This window comes from Pipistrellus hanaki (assembly GCF_964339955.1).
Source record: "Pipistrellus hanaki genome assembly, chromosome: 21".
Taxonomy (NCBI): domain Eukaryota; kingdom Metazoa; phylum Chordata; class Mammalia; order Chiroptera; family Vespertilionidae; genus Pipistrellus; species Pipistrellus hanaki.
This window is the reverse complement of record NC_140523.1, coordinates 7,734,117-7,753,058: the sequence shown is the minus strand read 5'-3', so window position 1 is coordinate 7,753,058 and position 18,942 is coordinate 7,734,117. Positions and strand designations below refer to the sequence as shown.

Below are 18,942 nucleotides of genomic sequence, written 5' to 3'. Positions count from 1 at the left end.
AGTTAGGGACGATCAGGCAGGCAGGCGGAGGTGATTAGGGGCAATCAGGCCAGCAGGGGAGCAGCTGGAGCAGCGCCCGGTACACCACACGGTTGCGGGTTCGATTCCTTCAGGGCACATACCCAGGTTGCAGGCCCGAGCTCCAGGGGGGCTGCGTATGGGATGCAATCGCTGTCTCTCTCCTTTTCACTCCCCCGCCCATCGCTCTCCAAAATCAATAAGAACACGGCCTCAGGCCCTGGCCGGTGTGGCTCAGTGGATAGAGCATCGGCCTGCAGACTGAAGGGTCCCGGGTTTGATTCTGGTCAAGGGCACGTGTCTGGGTTGTGGGCTTGATCCCCAGGAGGGGGCGTGCGGGAGGCAACCGATCCATGATTCTCTCTCATCATGGATGTTTCTATCTTTCCCTCTTCCTTTCACTCTGAAATCAATAAAAAAAAAAATGTATACATATATAGTATTTTTTTAAGAGAAAGAGAGCCCTAACTGGTGTGGCTCAGTGGATAGAGCGTCGGCCTGTGGACTGAAGGGTCCCGGGTTCGATTCCGGTCAAGGGCATGGACCTTGGTTGCGGGCACATCCCCAGTATGGGGTGTGCAGGAGGCAGCTGATGGATGATTCTCTCTCATCCATGTTTCTAACGCTCCATCCCTCTCCCTTCCTCTCTGTAAAGATCAATAAAATATATATATTTAAAAATAGTGGGGAAATAGCCTCGGGTGAGGATTAAAGAGGGAGAGAGGCGTGTCTGGATGCACACCACCAGCTGCTCCGTGCGCTGAGCGTCTCCCCCTCAGTCCAGAGCAGGGTGCTGGGGGGCCGTCCCCCAGCCCCTGGGGGTCAGCGCCTGCGTGCACGGGGCGGGTGTGTCAGACACGCTGTGCACACGCTGGCAGGGCTCGGGGAGGGCGCGTCCACTCGGCGGGAAAGGCCCGGAGCTTGGGGTGCCCGGGAGAGCCCAGCTCCGTGGGCAGTGGGACCCCCTGAGTGCTCCTCGGCCCTCCCGGACGTCCTGTGCCCGAGGGGGGCACCTAAGGGCAGGAGCCGGCACTAGCAGCCGAGCCTGGGCCTGTGCCCTGACCGGGAATCGAACCCTGACCTCCTGGGTCCTAGGCCGAGGCTCAGCCTGAGCCCCGCCGGCTGGACTGAGGCCCCGGCCTTTGCCGTGGGTGCCGGCTCCCCGGGCGGAGAGCCAGCCAGCTGGACACCGGGGATCCGTGCGGAAAAGCGGACACGGCTCCCGAGTGGAATAAAACCTCCCGCCGGGCCGCCCGTTCCCGCTTATTCACCGATTCCGTGGGGAGAGGCAGAGGCGACACGGGCCGTCAGGCCAGCCGTGGCCGTCAGCCAGATTTCACACACGCCGCTCAGGAAAAGGTCTGAACACGTGCCTCCTGCCAAAACCGGTGTGGCTCAGTGGACAGAGCGTCGGCCTGCAGACTGAAAGGTCCCGGGTTCGATTCCGGTCAAGGGCATGTACCTTGGTTGCGGGCACATCTCCAGTAGGGGGTGTGCAGGAGGCAGCTGATCGATGATTCTCTCTCATCAACGTTTCTAACTCTCTATCTCTCTCCTCCTCTCTGTAAAAAATCAATAAAATATATATTTTTTAAAAAGACTCCTCTAAAAAAATAATAATAAATAAATAAATAAAATAAAATAAAAATGTGCTTCCTTCCCAGGCCAGATCTGAGAGCCTGCAGGCTGGACGGAGCGCATCCCCGCCTCCCGGACCCCCTCGCCCTCACACGTCACACCCCGTGTTCACCAGGCATGGCCACTGCCTACGTGTACCCTCCTCTCCAGCCGTCCCGACAACTGGGTGACATCTGGGCCTTCACACACAAATCTTCGCGGCACAATGTACACGGAGCGGACAGAGGAGGGTGGTCTCTGAACGCATCATCATCTGGCCACTCTGTGTGTGTGTGTGTGTGTGTGTGTGTGTGTGTGTGTGTTAGAGGCCCGGTGCATGAATTCGTGTATGGGTGGGGTCCGGCCAGCCTGGCCAGGGGGAGGGGACAGGGGCGGTTGGCCAGCCTGCCTGCTGGTCGGACTCCTGGTCGAGGGGACCATTTACATATGAGCCTTTTATTCTATAGGACAGACACGGAGTGGCCAAGTGATTGTGCGTTCAGAGATCATCGTCATCTGGCCACTCCGTGTGTATATATTAAAAAAAGAAGAAGAAAAAGGAGGAGTAGGAGGAGGAGGGGATTCTGGGAAATTGTTTTGCGTTTCTGCAAGGCAGGGCTCTGAGGCGATTCAGACCAGAAGAGAGGACGCAGGATCTGAATTTAACCGTTGCCTGTGCCGTCTGCTTTCAAACAAACACCTCAAATCATGTCGGAATGTTCTTTTTTCCCCCTTTAATGCAGGAAAATAAGGTTGGGGGGGGGGGGGAGAGGGCTGGATGCCGGGCCCCTGAGGCTCGAACCTCCGAGCTGTCTTCCCGGCGTCTCTGTCGGGAGCTGGGTGGTTGGGGGGCCGCCCACTCCTGTCCAGCACTGGCTTCGAAGGTCAGAGGCGGAGAGGGGTGCCAGGGTGCCCAAGCCCGCCTGCCTCACCACGGGGGCGGCGGGGGGAGGGGGGGACAGAGAAGACGATGAAGCACAGTGGGTATGGAGACGGATGGACACGCGGCTGCAGAGCGGTGACGGTTGGGCGGCAGGCCGGTGTCCAGACCTGCACCAGGGCCTGGGTGTGTGTGTGGGGTGGGCAGGGGGGGGCTGAGATGGCCCAGCGTCTCCATCACAGCACCAACAAAAGCTGGCCAAGCCCCTGGACACGGTGCCCGGAACCCCGAGGTCTCACCATGGCGTCCACCCTTCAAGGCACCAGGACAAGGCCCCCGGAACCCCTCACCTCCGGGCAAGAAGGGAGTGGCCGAAACCGGTGTGGCCCAGTGGGTAGAGCGTCGGCCTGTGGACTGAAGGGTCCCGGGTTCGATTCCGGGCAAGGGCATGTACCTTGGTTGCGGGTGCATCCCCGGTGGGGGGTGTGCAGGAGGCAGCTGGTTGATGTTTCTCTCTCATCGACGTTTCTAGCTCTCTCTCTCCCTTTCTCTAAGAAATCAATAAAATATATTTTTCTTAAAAAAGGGAGTGAAGGGGCCAACAGGAGACAGGACATGAGGAGCAGAAACTTGCAGCCAAGCAGGAATGGGGGACCCCACGGGAGGGGGAGGGAAGGGCCATGACTCATATCCACACGTGGGCCTCCCACTGTCCCAGGTCTCTCAACCCCCCCACCCCCCACTCGTGGGGCGGCCTGCATCGCCTGGCCCGTCCCCCGGCCTGTGGAGCAGAGGGGGGCCCTGTGTGCGTGCCAGGCCCCATCGGGCCATCCGCTCCCTCCCCCTGCCCACGGGGGAGGGGGGGGAGGGAGCCTCAGAGGCCGGAGGCTCCCGGGGAGATCCGCTGTGAACTCCGCCGTGGCCGCCGGAGGGCGGGCGTGTCACAGCCCTTGATGGATGTCAGCCGAGAAGGGACATGCCCTGTGGACACCCCCTCGGCCTCCCTTGCAGACCTTGGGAGCCATAGGGACCCCCCTATCCTCACCCTCCCCTCTCCCCGCCCCCCCCAGGGCAGGCGTTCCCCATCCCCACCGGGAAACACCATCGAAACTGAAAGAATCGAATCCATGTTCTGCCTTTTTTGTTTTTGTTTCCTTTATAATCCATTTTTATCGCCGGCTGTTCATTCATTCCAATTGTTCGGCAGGATTCGCCATCGCAAGTCTAAGAACGAACACGACGTCCGGGGGGCCCCAGCCGGTGTGGCTCCGCGGACAGAGCGCCCGCCTGCAGACCCAAGGGGTCCCGGGTTCGATTCCGGTCAAGGCCACGTACCCGGGTGGCAGGCCCTGGTCCGCAGGGGGCTTTACAGGAGGCGACCCATCGGTGTGTCTCTCTCCCATCGATGCTCCTCTCCGTCTCTCCCTCTCCCTCCCCATCTCCCTAACCGCCAGCAGGGAAACACCCTGGGGGAGGGTTAACAAATAAATAAAGGGTGCCCTTGGGGGGTCCCAGGCAGGGCCGTCCGGGCGGGTGCCAGCCTCCGGAGGGCCCCGGGGGTGGGGGGGTGGGGCGGTCTGTCTGGGCCCCGGCCGCCCGGTGCAGCCCATGGCGGAGGGGGACGTGGAGGAGGGGGGCGTGGAGGAGGGCGGCGTGGAGGAGGGAGGCGTGGAGGAGGAGGAGGAGGGCGCGGTGGGCCGCTCAGGACTTCATCGTGCACAGCGGCACCACGATGACCAGGATGACGGTGCAGGCGGCCGCCGCCACCAGCGCCACCAGCTTGCAGAGCCGGGCGCGGCGGAACTCGGCCTCCTTGCGCTTCAGCAGCGAGTCATAGCCCGGCGTGTAGATGTCCTCCATCCAGTACTCCAGGTGGTTGGGGTTCAGCGACTCCTGCGCCTGAGAGGGGGGAGGCGGCGTCAGAGGCACGGCCCGACTCCCACGCACCTGCCCCTCCCTGACTGCAATGTCCTCACCTTGTTGTTTTTTTGTGTGTTTTTTTAAAATATATTTTATTGACTTTTTAAAAAAATATATTTTATTGACTTTTTAAAAAAATATATTTTATTGATTTTTTACAGAGAGGAAGAGAGAGGGATAGAGTTAGAAACATCAATGAGAGCCAGGACCAGTTTGGCTCAGTGGATAGAGCATCGGCCTGCGGACTGAAAGGTCCCGGGTTCGATTCCAGACAAGGGCATGTACCTTGGTTGCGGGCACATCCCCAGTATGGGGTGTGCAGGAGGCAACTGATCGATGATTCTCTCTCATCCATGTTTCTACCTCTCTATCCCTCTCTCTTCCTCTCTGTGAAATATCAATAAAATATATATTTTTTAAAAAGAATAAATTTAAAAATAAAAATTTTTTAAATTAAAAATCAAAATCAAAATCACCCTAGTTAGCGTGGTTCAGTGGATAGAGTGCTGGTCTGTGGTTTTGCTGGAGCGAAGTGGCTGATACGCCCTCAGAGGTTGGGGGGGGGGGTGCCCTAGAGGCTCAGCCCTCCCGATGGGCCCCTGGGAACCAGGCTCCGGCCTCCTGGCCTCCCCAGCCGGCCCCCGGGGGGGAACGGGGTGTGAACCCCACGTCCGATGCGTGCCCTCCCCACCCAACCCCGCCAGCAGGCACTCGGCTTCCTCGCGTAATTATGCTCGCTCTGGGGGCTGCGAGCCGCCCGGGGGACCAGATGTTACAGGAGGTTTCTCCCGGCTGCTCGCTCTGAGGACGCCGAGGCCTCCGGGGCCCGGGGGGCACACTGGGCTCTCCTGGGGCCTGCCCGCCCCGGGGAGGGGGCGGGGCCTGCCTGGCCCCGGGGAGGGGGCGGGGCCTGCCTGGCCCCGGGGAGGGGGCGGGGCCTGCCCGCCCCGGGGAGGGGGCGGGGCCTGCCCGGCCCGGGGAGGGGGCGGGGCCTGCCCGCCCCGGGGAGGGGGCGGGGCCTGCCCGCCCCGGGGAGGGGGCGGGGCCTGCCCGGCCCGGGGAGGGGGCGGGGCCTGCCCAGCCCCGGGGAGGGGGCGGGGCCTGCACCTGCCCCGGTGCTGGCAGGGGGGCCCCCGGGACACCCCGAAGGCGGCCCAGATGCTGACGGGGCCCTGTGACATATGCTTTCTGAGCCTCGCTGCTCACACCCTCAAGCAGGCCTGCGGGGCTGCTTCTGCGTATTTTATTTTATTTTAATATATTTTATTGATTTTGTACAGAGAGGAAGGGAGAGAGATAGAGAGTTAGAAACATGGATGAGAGAGAGTCATCGATCAGCTGTCTCTTGCACACCCCCTACTGGGGATATGCCCGCAACCAAGGTACATGCCCTTGACCGGAATCGAACCCGGGACTCTTCAGTCCCCAAGCCGACGCTCTATCCATTGAGCCAAACCGGTCCCGGCTGCTTCTGCGTATTTTAAATCACGTCACCTAACGCACCGGGATCCGACGATCTATTTTTTTTAATTCATTGTTAAAAATGTATTTTTATTAATTTCAGAGAGGAAGGAGGAAGGAGAGAGGGAGAGAGAAACATCTGTGATGAGAGAGAATCACAGACCGGCTGCCTCCTGCACGCCCCACACTGGGGATCCAGCCCGCCACCCGGGCCTGTGCCCTGAGCGGGAATCGAACCCGGTTCCTGGGTGGATGCTCAGTCATGGAGCCACGCCGGCTGGGCCTGTGGGCGGACGGACAGCTTGCCCTCCGGGCACACCCGCCCTCACAGGCCCTGGGGCTGCTCCGTGTGGAAACACGGCTTGGCCCCCACCACATGCTATGCCATATGCTACATAGGGAGGGAGAGACCAGTTTGCATCGCATCAGACAGTTTGGCTCGGGTCTGCCGAGCAGATGTGAGCTCCCTGGGGCGGAGCCAGAGCCGTGAACTTGACCTTAGCAGGTCAGAAGGTCAAAGCCAGCAGATGAGTGAGGCATCCCGACTGTGTGTTTGCAAACACATAACCAAACAGCAGCTACAGCCCTGGCTGGTGTGGCTCAGTGGATAGAGTGTCTGCCTGCGGACCGAAAGGTCCCAGGTTCTATTCCGGACAAGGGCACACGCCCGGGTTTGCGGGCTCGATCCCCAGGAGGGGGCTGCAGGAGGCAGCCGATCCATGATTCTCTCTCATCACTGATGGTTCTCTTATTCTCGCCCTCTCCCTTCCTCCCTTCCTCTCTGAAATCAATAATCTATTAAAAAAACAAAAAAACCAGGAGTTACATGTTTACATACATGTAACCAACCAGCAGCTACATGTTTGCAAACATGTAACCAAACAGCAGGTGCATGTTTACACACAAGCAACAAAACAGCAGCTACAGCCCTGGCTGGGTTGCTCAGTGGATAGAGCATCAGCATGTGGACCGAAAGGTCCCAGGTTCGATTCTGGCCAAGGGCACATGCCTGGGCTGTGGGCTCCATCCCCAGTAGGAGGCGTGCAGAAAGCAGCCGGTCCATGATTCTCTCTCATCATGGATGTGTCTCTCTCTCCCTCACCTTCCTCTCTGACATCAATAAAAATATATTTTAAAAAAACAAACAAACACAGCAGCTACATGTTTGCAAACAAGGAACAAAACGGAAGCTCTGCTCAGAACCCCGGGGCGGCCGGGAGCTGGAGGCCCAGCGCACTGGCAGGTCTGGGCCGCCGTGGCCCGTTCCCGCCCCCGGAGGGCACGGCACGCCCTCTCCCTGCCCCCATCCCCGCCCCCGCGGCCCCGGATGGAAGCTCACCTGCAGGTCCAGGGCGGCCAGCTTGCCCTTGTCGCCCCGGCTCCGCGCGAACTCCTCGGCGGCCCAGGGGGGCTGGCCCCGCCGCCCCTCGGCCAGCTCGGCCAGCCGCAGGTCCGTGTACAGGGGGCGGCCCTTGAGGGCCTGGAGCGAGGCGGGGTAGGGGTGCGGGCTGAACACCTGCTCCACGCGGAGGTCCCGGGGCGGCTTGGGCCGGCGGTGCTGCGGGGGGCCGTCGTGCTGCCTGTCCGCCTGCGGGGGGGGGGGGGGGGGGCATAGCGTGGGCGGGTCTCCCGGGGCCCGGCAGCCGCCAGCTTTGCCTCCCTCGGCCCCGGGCACCCCACGGGCATCAGATGGCAGCACGCAGGGATCCCCGCACCAATGGCCCGTGCCAGGGAGACCCGGATTTATCCAAGTCCCGGCCTCCCCACTCTCCACCCCCTCCCGGAGGCCAGGGCAGGAGAGGAGCCCAGAGAGGCCCAGACAGCTTCAGGGAACCCTGACTCACCCAGCCAGGGGCGTGGCCTCACCAAGCAGGGGGCGTGGCCCACCAAACAGAAGGTGGGGCCTCAGTGAGCTGGGCGTGGCCCACCAACCAGGAGGTGGGCCTCAGTGAGATGGGGCGGAGCCTCTCCAAGCAGGGGGCGTGGCCTCACCAGGGGGCGGGCCCCACACTGAGCTGGGGGGGCCTCACCAAGCAGGGGGCGGGACCTAACTAAGCTGGGGGCGTGGTCTCACTGAGCTGGGGGCCTTACTGAGCTGGGGGCGGGGCCTCAGCAAGCAGGGACGTGACCTCACCAAAGGGGCGGGGCCCACACTGAGCTGGGGGCCTCACCAAGCAGGGGGCGTGGCCTCACTGAGATAAGGGCGTGGCCTCACTGAGCTGGGGGTGTGGCCTCACCAAGCTGGGGGCGTGGTCTCACCGAGCTGGAGGCCTTACTGAGCTGGGGGCGTGGCCTCACCAAGGGGGCGGGGCCCACACTGAGCACCTGCACCTGGCCAAGCCCCGACCCCGTTACCCCGGTTCCCGTTACCTCTTTTGACTTCCGACGCCAACCCTTGCTCTCCCCGGGGCCTCGGCCCCGGACCTCCTCCTCCTCCGCCCCGTCCAGGCTCAGGCGGCTGGCGTAGGTGATGGTGCGCCAGTCCCGGGGCGAGTCGGAGATGCTGGCGATCTTGGACTCGGTGGCGCTGTTCTCCTCCGTCAGCGAGCGGGAGGACGGCCGGGCGAAGAGGCTCCTCTTCAGCGCCCGGACGCGCAGGCTCTCGCTGGTGCTCCCGTCCGAGCAGCAGCAGTCGGCGCCCCCGCCGCCGCCATCCGGGTTGGGGCCGCCCCGGGAGCTGCCGTGGCGGCCCGGGAACCCCCGGGGGGAGGCGCTTTCCTCGGACGGGGCCCCGCTGGTCAGGGAGGTCAGGTCCACCTGGCCCCTGGCCGTCTTCTCGGGCGGCTGCATCTTCCGGTCCAGCTGGTTCAGCTTGCCCAGCACCTGGGAGATCTCGGCGCGGACCCCCGACAGCGACTCCAGCTTGCGCTCGATCTCGCCGATGCGGAGCACCAGCTTGCACACGCTGGTCTTCAGCTCCTCCTCGGAGCGCGGGCCGGGCCCCCGCTTGCCCTTTTCTCCTTGGCCGCCAGGGAGCTCGCCGGCCAGCTTGGCGGCGGCTGCTCCTGCATTGCTCCCTCTGCCTCTGCCGCACTCCGGGGAGCTGTCGCCGCCGTCGGACCGGGGCCGCTGGGACAGGGACCCCAAGCTGCCGCAGCAGGACGAGTGGATGAACCCCGTGGAGCCGCTGAGGCTCATGTCGTCCAGGAAGCGGAAGATGTCGCTGATGTCGTCGCTGACGATCTCCGAGTCCTCATCCGACGGCCTAGCTGCGGTGGCGTGGGCAGCATGGGCGGGCCTATCCCTGCATGCGGCCTGCAGGTCCTGGTGTGGCCTGGGCTCCGGCGGCGGCTCCGTCTGGGTGCCCACACTGCTGGTGTCCGAGCTCAGCTGCCCGCCCGTGCTGCCGAGGCTCCTGTCCTTGGCCTTCACCTTGGTCCCCGGCTCCCGCTCCTCGGGGGATGCGATCTCTGGGGCATCGGCCGCGTAGCCCGCAGGGAGCAGGGGCTGCTGCTCCGCCGCGGTCGCAGGTGCGAGGTAGGCTGGGCGTGGGCCCCGGGCAGGGAAGCCGGGGCTGGGGTACCGCGGCAGCCTCTCGCGGGACGGGTTCCTCTCGTGGGACGGGTTCCTCTCGCGGGACAGGCTCTTCTCGCGGGACGGGCTCTTCTCGCGGGACAGGCTTTTCTCGCGGGACGGGCTTTTCTCGCGGGACAGGCTCTTCTCGCGGGACGGGCTCCTGTGGCAGAGGGAACCGTCCATGGCGGGCACGTCCGCGTTCAGGCTCCAGCTCTTGGCCGGCCAGGGCGTCGGCTTGCCGGGCCTCCCCCCGGGGCAGCGCCTGGCGTCGGGGCTCCCCGTGGCGGGCGGCGTGGGCCCGAAGTACGTGGAGGCCTGCAGGTCATCGAGACTCTCGTGCTTGGCCCGCCTCCTGTCGGGGACCGGCGAGTACACGGCGGCGGCGGCCATGGCGCTCAGGTACCGGCCGCCATAGGGCACGTCGAAGCTGTGGTTCAGGAAGGGGGCCTTGGGGGGCTCCTTCCGGCTCGGGTGGGCCCCGTACCCCGCCTCGGCTTCGGGGGACACGGCCAGCAGGCTGTGGAAGTCCTTGAAGATGGTCCTTTTCTGGAGGCAGGACCGCACCCCGAAGGGTTCTTCCTCGGCGGCGGCGGGGAAGGCGCCCTGGACGCCCCCCGGGGGCCCGGGCAGCGAGTCCGGGTCCGAGACGGGGTCGCCGTCCAGGGTCATGGGGAAGTAGGTCCTCTGCATCTCGCAGGCCTGCGGGCCGGCCACGGCGAACGGGGCCGGGGCCGGGGCCTCCCGCCCGACGCCCAGCAGGAAGGTGGGCTCGGCGGCGGCGGCGGGTGCGGGCGCGAAGGGCGGGCAGTCCGTGCAGCCCGCCTCCCGGCACGGGCCCGGCTGCCGGGCGGGGAAGGCCTGGCCGAAGCAGGGCCCCCGGGCCAGCTCGCCGCAGCCCGGTGGGCAGGAGTCCCGGGCCGCCTCGGGCAGCCGCTCCCGGGCCGCGCCGCCCGTCATCTGGATGAGGTTGAAGATGGTGACGATGTCGGCCGCCACGGTGATCTTCTTGGACTGCTGGCTGTCCCCCGGGCACGCCGCCACCTTGTCCCGGAAGAGGGCGGCGGGGAAGCCGGCGTCCAGGCAGGCCGTGCGGAAGAGCAGGCCGCGCAGCCGCGCCAGCTGCGCCAGGTCGAAGCGGGCGCACAGCGAGCGGCACAGGTCCTGGTAGGAGGCGGGGCGGCGCGCGCCGTCCAGCTCCTCCAGCATCTTGGCCAGGAAGAGGGGGGTGTCCGGGCCGGCCTCCATGGCTCCGGGCACCGGGCCTTCCAGTCCGATCTACGGCGACAGCATCGGGAAACTGGGGGGATGAGAGAGGGGGAAGAGAGGGTAACACCTGTAGAGTTTATATATATATATATATATATATATATATATATATATATATATATATATGTGTGTGTGTGTGTGTGTGTATTTATATTTATATTTTTAAAAAATATATATATAATTATATATAAATACATATAAATATATATAAATTATATAATGTACATAAACTATATAAAATATATAAAATTATATAAATATGTATAATTATATTTAAATATATATATAATTGATTTTTTTAATAGAGAGTAAGGGAGAGGGATAGAAAGCTAGAAACATGGATGAGAGAGAAACATCCATCAGCTGCCTCCTGCACACCCCCCACTGGGGATGTGCCGGCAACCAAGGTACATGGCCTTGATGGGAATCGAACCCAGGACTCTTCAGACCACAGGCTTGGCTCCCAGTGACTTTTAAAAATATATATTTTAATGATTTTTTTACAGAGAGGAAGGGAGAGGGGGAGAGAGCTAGAAACATCCATGAGAGAGAAACATGGATCAGCTGCCTCCTGCACACACCCCCTACTGGGGAGGTGCCCGCAACCAAGGTACATGCCCTTGACCGGAATCGAACCCGGGACCCTTCAGTCTGCAGGCCGACGCTCTATCCACTGAGCCACACCGGTTTGTGGAGTTTTAAGTCACGCTTGTTGTCAACCACATAAACAAATGCTAGGGACCGGCCGGCGTGGCTCAGTGGTGGAGTATTGACCTATGAACCAGGAGGTCAGGACACAGGCCCGGGTGGCGGGCTCCATCCCCAGTGGGGGGCATGCAGGAGGCAGCCGACCTGTGATTCTCTCTCATCACTGATGTTTCTCTCTCTCTCTCTCTCCGCCTTCCTTTCCGAAATCAATAAAAATATATTTTCAAAAAGGAAAATGGGCCTAAATAGGTGTGGCTTCGTGGATAGAGCGTCGGCCTGCGGACTGAAGGGTCCCGGGTTCGATTCCGGCCAAGGGCATGTACCTTGGTTGCGGGCACATCCCCAGTAGGAGGTGTGCAGGAGGCAGCTGATGGATGTTTCTCTCTCATCGATGTTCCTAACTCTCCTCTCCCTTCCTCTCTGTAAAAAAAAAATCAATAAAATATATTTTAAAAAAGAAAAAGAAACGCTAGGGCCCAGCCGGTGTGGCTCAGTGCCTGGGTTTGGGGCTCTGTCCAGCCTGCAGGAGGCAGCCAATCCATGATTCCCTCTCATCATGGATGCTTCTACTTCTCTCTCTTCCTCTGAAATCAGTAAAAATATTTAAAAACAAAAATACATGGCCTATTGGTTCATAGGTCGGCACCCAACCACTGAGCCACACTGGCCGAACGGACTCTCCATTCCCTCCCTCTGAGCGCGGAGACAGGCCCCGGCCCCCGTGTCTCTCTAAGGATGGAGTTTGGGGCGGGAGGAGGGGTGTGGGGGGGGTGTGCACAAGCCTGCGGTCCATTCAGCAGGCAGCTCTCTGGGTTGGCTGCAGACAAAGCCCCCCGTTCTAAGTCCAAACTCACAGAGCAATCCATTCTCTTTTCTCTTTTAAAACCCATTTGTATTGACCTCAGACAGGAAGGGAGAGGGAAGCATCCATGATGAGAGAGAATCACGGACCGGCTGCCTCCTGCACGCCCCCTACTAGGGCTACCCTGGCACGTGCCCTCGACTGGAATCGAACCCAGGACCCTTCAGTCCAAAGCACAATGCTCTATCCACTGAGCAACACCGGCTAGTGCTATTTTATTATTTTTTATTGATCTCAGAGAGGAAGGGGGAGAGAGAGAAACATCCAGGAGGAGAGAGAATCACGGACCGGCTGCCTCCTGCACGCCCCCTACTGGGGATGGAGCCCGCCACCTGGGCGTGTGCCCCGACCGGGAATCGAACCCTGACCTCCTGGCTCACAGGGTCGGCGCTCAGCCCCTGAGCCACACTGGCCGGGCTCCTCTTTTTTTTTCTTTCCTTTCCTTTCATTGGCACCGAGCCTGCCAGTCAGCGCCAACATCTAACCCCCTCATGCCCGGGGGGAAGGCCCTCGGGGCTCAGGTACAGGGTCACAGGAGCCTGGGCCTCGCCCCAGCCACGTGGCTGGACCCAGCGGGAGCAGCCCCTGCCCCTCCTGTGGGCGCACCCCCCTCCCGCCCCCAACCCCTCCCCCCGCCACCAGCCCCCAGAGCCAGGCCGACAGCACCCCTTCCCGCCCCCCATCTGTCCGGGTTCGGGGAAGGACGTATTTGGGGGGTCCCCGGAGAGAAAACCCTGGCCCGGTTGTGTGCTGTGGAGAGGGGCAGGTGCCTCCCATCCAGGAACGTCAGTGCTCCCGATTGACTATGGAAGAGTTAATCAGCCGAGGCCTTCGGGCCGGGAGTCCCATCAATTCTGCATCTGGCACCGGAGGAGAGAGGGTGGCCTCGCGGATGTAAACCCAGCCAGGCCGAGGGCTCGGCGACAAAGGGCGCTTTGTCTGCCTTCCCGGTGCCAAGGGCCACGCATCCCTCCCTCCCGGGCTCATCAGAAATGCAGACAAACAGATGGAGCCGGGCTCTCTCTCTCTGGCCCTGCCTCTCTCTCTCTCCCCTTCCCCAGCGGGCCGCTGACATTTGCGATCCCAGGCCCCAGCGTCCAGAACCTCTCAGACACGCACAGCCGCCGGAGTCGGGCGCTATTTCTCAGACATTTAGGACTTTTCCCGCAGCCCCAGGCACCTGAGAAAAATCTCTCCGTGTTCCCTTCCCGAGGACGCCCTCCTCCTCCTCTTCCTCGTCCTCCTCCTCCTCCTTCTCCTCCTCCCCTCTTCCTCCTCCTCCTCCCCCCCCTCTTCCTCCCCGTCCCTGGGATAAACAAGAAAGCCAGTGACAGGGCGTACACCTGTCCCCACCAAACCCTCCTCCCTCTGACCCCCTTCTCTCTCTCTTTTTTTTTTTTCTTAATATATTTTTATTGATTTCAGAGAGGGAGGGAGAGGGAGAGAGAGAGAAACATCAATGATGAGAGAGAATCATGGATCGCCTGCCTCCTGCACGCCCCCATTGGGGATCGAGCCTGCAACCCGGGCGTGTGCCCTTGACTGGAATCGAACCCGGGACCCTTCAGTCCAAAGCCGGATTTTCTATCCACTGAGCAACACCGACTAGGGCACATGTGTCAAACACAAGGCCCTCGGGCCAAATCCAGCCCGCCAGGCCTTGCAATGTGGCCCGCACCGCGCTGTCATCACTGCACTCCGCTGTCAGTTTATGACATTGTCAGTTTAGGACTGTTCAGTAAACCATTCGGCCCCCGATTTAGGCTGGATTTTAGATTTTGGCCCCTTCTCTGATTGAGTTCGACACCCCTAGACTAGGGCTATTTTGTTTTTTTTAAATACATCGTTATTGATGTCAGAGAGGAAGGGAGAGGGAGAGAAACATCAGTGATGAGAAAGGATTGCGGACCGGCTGCCTCCTGCACGCCCCTCACTGGGGATGGAGCCCGCCATCCGGGCCTGTGCCCCGACCGGGAATCGAACCCGGACCTCCTGGTTCACAGGTCGACGCTCCGCCCCTGAGCCACGCCCGCCAGCCCAGGTCCCGGACACACGGCCGGCTTCTCCCCCTGCAGGCCCGGCTCCACCTGGTGGCTGCAGACCCACCGTCCGTCTCCGCCCCTCACTCCGCAGAGGGGGGGCGGGCGGCAGCTTGTGTGCTGGAGAAAGGGGTGCCCCGAGGGCCCCGTCACCCACCCGCAGAGCCATCAGCCACGTGGCCAGCACAGGCCCCTCCTGGACGCCACTGGCTCCTGCTGACGGGGAGGGGGGCTGAGCACCGGACTCAGTCTGACCCACTGAGGTCTTCCCGCAGAACAGGGTCTCGGTTAAACCCCTCCGATGCCACCCGACCCCCCAGCACCGCACAGAAGCTGGTGAGGGGTGGCTGTGGGGGCTGGGCCGCCCCAGGGGCACGGCGGGCAGGTCGAGGGATGCCCGGGCTGGACGGCAGGGGAGGGCGCCCTCGGTGGGCCAGGCCGGCCTGTGGTTCCCGGAGGGTGGCGCTGAGCGTCCTTGGTAGGAACCATGCTCCCGCCCTGGCCGGTGTGGCTCAGTGGATAGAGCGTCGGCCTGGGGACGGAAGGGTCCCGGGTTTGATTCTGATCAAGGGCACAAGTCTGGGTTGTGAAGGGTCCCGGGTTCTATTTCCGTCAAGGGCATTCCCAGTGGGGGGCGTGCAGGAGGCAGCTGATGGATGTTTCTCTCTCATTGAGGTTTCTCTCTTATCTCCTTTCCTCTCTGTAAAAAAAATCAATGAAATATATTTTTAAAAAGAAAGGGGAAAAAAAACACGCTCATTTCCTGAGGACGCGACTGGAAATCTTGCCTTGAGGCCTGGATGGCCCTGGCTGGTGTGGCCCAGTGGATAGAGCTGCGGCCTGTCCCGGGTTCGATTCCCAGTCAAGGGCACGTACCTCGAAGGCAGGTTCCCCAGCGCTGGTGAAGGCGCGTGCAGGAGGCAATGCCTCTCTCTCATCGATGTTCCTCTCCCTCTCCCTCCCACTCTCTCTGAAACTCAATGGGAAAATACCCTAGGGGCGGGATTCACACACACACAAACGAGCAAGAGGAGAGAGAGAGAGAGAGAGAGACAGAGAGACCTGCCCCTTCCCCCCTCCCGGGGTCTGTCCACTCTCCACGGGCTCCGCGCGCACAGCGGGTCTCCCGAGCCCTCCGCCCCCCGCCCCCGCGGTCCCCACGCGGGTTTTCAGCCGCGGAGACTTGCCCGGCGCTGCGTGCTCCGTTACCCCGCTTCTCTCCCCCAAACCCCGGTCCGTCCCCGGCCTGGCTCAGCCCTGCACCCCCCAGGGCCCGGCGCTCCGAGCCAGGGGGGCGTCCGAGCCCCGGGCGCGCGGGGGGCGCATTGGCACACACACACACACACACACCCCGCGCCCCGCGCCCGCTCCCGCCCTCCCGGCGCCGAAGTTACCTCCCGCGGGCGGCTCCGCCGGTCCGGCCGCCTCGGGTGCGCGCCTCCGGGGCTCCGGCCAGCGGGTCCCGCCTCCGGGCGCCGGACCGGGCTGCGGCCCCGCGCTCACCTGCGCGCCCCCCGGGCTGCGGGGCGGGCCGGCGGGCCCCTCCCGGGCGGGGGGCGCATGGCGCCGGCTTTGTGTCCGCGCCGCCGCGTCCCGGCCCGGGGGCAGCGGGCGGCGAGGCCCCGGGACCGCAGCGCAGCGCCCGGCCCGGCCTCCCGGCGCCGCCCGCCCGGCGCGCAGGCTGGCGGGGCGCTCGGCGGGGACGGGCGCGCCCGGGCCGGGGGGCGGGGGCCGGGGGCCCGGGGCGGGCCCGGGAGGGGGTCCCGCCGGAGGCTGCCGCCCGGGAGGGGGTGTGAGCGGCGCCGCCGAGGCCCGTCCGCGTCCGGTCCGGTCCGGTGCCGGCGAGGCTGCGGGACTGGCTCCCGCGCTGCGCTCCGGTGAAGGTGACTGCGGCCCCCAGCGGCCGCGAGGGGCGCGCCTGCCCTCGCCGCCCGGCCCGGCCGGCCCCGCAGCCCTTTGTCAGGCGGCCGGGGGGCCCTCTGACCCTTAGGGGGGCCCCCTGACCCTTAGGGGCCCTCTGACCCTTAGGGAGCCCCCTGACCCTTAGGGGGGCCCCCTGACCCTTAGGGGGGCCCTCTGACCCTTAGGAGCCCCCTGACCCTTAGGGGGGGCCCCTGACCCTTAGGGGGGCCCTCTGACCCTTAGGAGCCCTCTGACCCTTAGGAGGCCCTCTGACCCTTGGGGGGACCTCTGACCCTTAGGAGGCTCTCTGACCCTAGGGGGGGCCTCTGACCCTTAGGGAGCCCCCTGACCCTTAGGGGGGCCCTCTGACCCTTGGGGGGGCCTCTGACCTTTAGGGGGGCCCCCTGACCCTTAGGGGGACCCTCTGACCCTTAGGGAGCCCCCTGACCCTTAGGGGGGCCCTCTGACCCTTGGGGGGCCCTCTGACCCTTAGGGGGGCCCTCTGACCCTTAGGGGGGCCCTCTGACCCTTAGGGGGGGCCTCCGGGCTGGCCTCAGCGGACAGGCCCCAGACTGCAGAGGTGGGTGGTCAGCAGACACCCCTTCCCCAGAGGCAGGCAGATATGCATGCCCTCACACTCACTCTCACACACACACACTCACTCTCACACCCACACTCACACACACTCAACTCACACCCACAAACACACACTCTCAACCCACATACACACTCACACTCACACTCACACACACTCACACCCACACTCACACACACTCACACAGTCACACACTCTCACACTCACTCTCACACCCACACATACTCACACTCACACACACACTCACTCTCACACTCTCACTCTCACACACACACACACTCTCACACTCACACACTCATGAAATATGGTAGCAGCCGTACTTGGGTAAAAACTGCCGTTTGAATTTTAACCCTGCCGTCCTGGCTTCGACATTCGCTGACCTGCATAAACAATAGGGTAGTTACAGGAGATGGACTCCCACGGACTCAGTAGCTTCAGGGGTAGAAACTGTAGAAAACCTTTAGAGGTTAACCTCCGAGTTCTGCTTCTGTGTTATCGGCAAGATGGGGCCGCATCCCAGTGTTCCCAGCCTTTAGAATTCAGGACAAAGGGAAATCCCTGTTGTTTGAACCTTTAAAAAGACTGGCCTACACCTGGATCAGTGCGGTCGTGTGGAGTGTTGTGGGGTCGAGCCCTGGGATCAAAACATGACCACTGGAGGCTGACCATTGATTAAAAAAGCAGGCAAGGATTTATTGAAAAACTGGCCAGGACGGCCGCGGGAGCACCACACGCAGGGGGGTCCACACGACACCCAGCAGCTGCCTCCGCACCTCCCCAGACCCCGTCCCTGCACCCGAGGAGCCCCCCACATGGCGCCTGGCCCTCCTCCAGAATCAGGCATTGCACACGCAGGAGCCGCTTTGCAAAAGAAAAAAAAGAAAGAAAAAAGAAATAAACCAGCGAGGGGCAGAACAGGACTGCCGAGGAGCCTACCTGGGGCTCAAGGTGGCGATGGATCTCTACCTGGGGTCGGAGCAGGGCCCCGGGGATGCGCTCTACACACACACACACACACACACACACACACACACACACACACCCGCCACCTGCTGCCTGGATGGGGCTGGGGCTGGGCTGGGGCTGGGCTGGGGCTGGGGCTGGGGTTGGGCTGAGGCTGGGGCTGGGGCTGGGGCTGGGCTGGGGCTGGGGCTGGGGATGGGGATGGGGATGGGGATGGGGCTGGGATGGGGATCGGGCTGGGGCTGGGGCTGGGAATGGGGCTGGGAATGGGCGGGGCTGGGGCTGGGGCTGGGGCTGGGGCTGGGATGGGGATGGGGATCGGGCTGGGGCTGGGGCTGGGCTGGGGCTGGGGCTGGGCTGAGGATGGGGCTGGGGCTGGGGCTGGGGCTGGGGCTGGGGCTGGGATGGGGATGGGGATGGGGATGGGGATCGGGCTGGGGCTGGGGCTGGGGCTGGGCTGGGGCTGGGGCTGGGCTGAGGATGGGGCTGGGCTGAGGATGGGGCTGGGGCTGGGGCTGGGGCTGGGGCTGGGAATGGAAATGGGCGGGGATGGGGCTGGGGCTGGGGCTGGGCTGGGGCTGGGCTGGGGCTGGGGCTGGGATGGGGATGGGGATGGGGATGGGGATGGGGATGGGGATCAGGCTGGGGCTGGGGTTGGGCTGAGGCTGGGGCTGGGGCTGGGGCTGACAAGAGCAGCTAAAAGTGAACCTGCTAATAAATGGATACTTTAAATACCGCCGATCAGGGCCATGTGTGTCTGCAGCCTGATTCCCTCCCGCGGGCGCTCTGCAGTGCATTTGCCTCCAGGACGGTCTTGGGAGGCAGATGCTGACCACTGGATGGAGCGGGCAGAAGGATTTGGAAGATGGGGATACAGTTGGATTGGTTTACACACACACACACCCCCCCCCGCGCCAAAGTAAGTCAATGAAACACCCCAGGATTTCATTGACTTACTAGGAGCCCTGTGCACTAATTTGTGCACCAGTGGGGCCCCTGGTCCTGGCCTGTGGGATCGGGCTGAAACCGGCTCTCCAACATCCCCTGAGGGGTCCTGGATTGTGAGAGGGCGCAGACCAGGCCGAGGGACCCCATGGGTGCACGATCCGGGCTGGGGAGGGACACAGGAGCTGGCCAGCCAGGGAGGGACTGCAGGAGGGCTGAGGGCGTGTGTGGCCTGTCTCCCTCAGTCCCA

General features: G+C 62.9%; 1 protein-coding gene across 2 annotated transcripts; it reads right to left on the bottom strand.

Moving 5' to 3' along the window:
• Window positions 1-4,164: 4,164 nt before the first annotated feature.
• Window positions 4,165-15,945, bottom strand: MINAR1 (membrane integral NOTCH2 associated receptor 1). Of its 2 annotated transcripts, none has more exons than XM_084869072.1 (4): window positions 15,791-15,945; window positions 8,267-10,709; window positions 7,236-7,484; window positions 4,165-4,414 (listed from the first exon to the last, which is right to left on the bottom strand). In XM_084869072.1, the coding sequence occupies exons 2-4, from the start codon at window positions 10,655-10,657 to the stop codon at window positions 4,217-4,219; spliced, it is 2,838 nt and encodes a 945-aa protein (XP_084725198.1). In that variant the 5' UTR covers window positions 10,658-10,709; window positions 15,791-15,945; the 3' UTR covers window positions 4,165-4,216. The 2 variants fall into 2 exon arrangements, with proteins under 2 accessions (XP_084725198.1, XP_084725197.1); XM_084869071.1 differs by lacking the exon at window positions 15,791-15,945 and adding an exon at window positions 15,164-15,245.
• Between the last annotated feature and the right edge of the window lie 2,997 nt (window positions 15,946-18,942).

Bases quoted from the DNA above. Each gene is read 5' to 3' on its own strand.
- MINAR1 (XM_084869072.1), bottom strand. From the start codon at position 10,657: ATGGAGGCCGGCCCGGACACCCCCCTCTTCCTGGCCAAGATGCTGGAG. The intron at 7,485-8,266 runs GTAACGGGAACC...CCCCCCCCGCAG, and splicing joins GGCGTCGGAAGTCAAAAGAG to GCGGACAGGCAGCACGACGG. The intron at 4,415-7,235 runs GTGAGCTTCCAT...CCCCCCTCTCAG, and splicing joins TGGCCGCCCTGGACCTGCAG to GCGCAGGAGTCGCTGAACCC.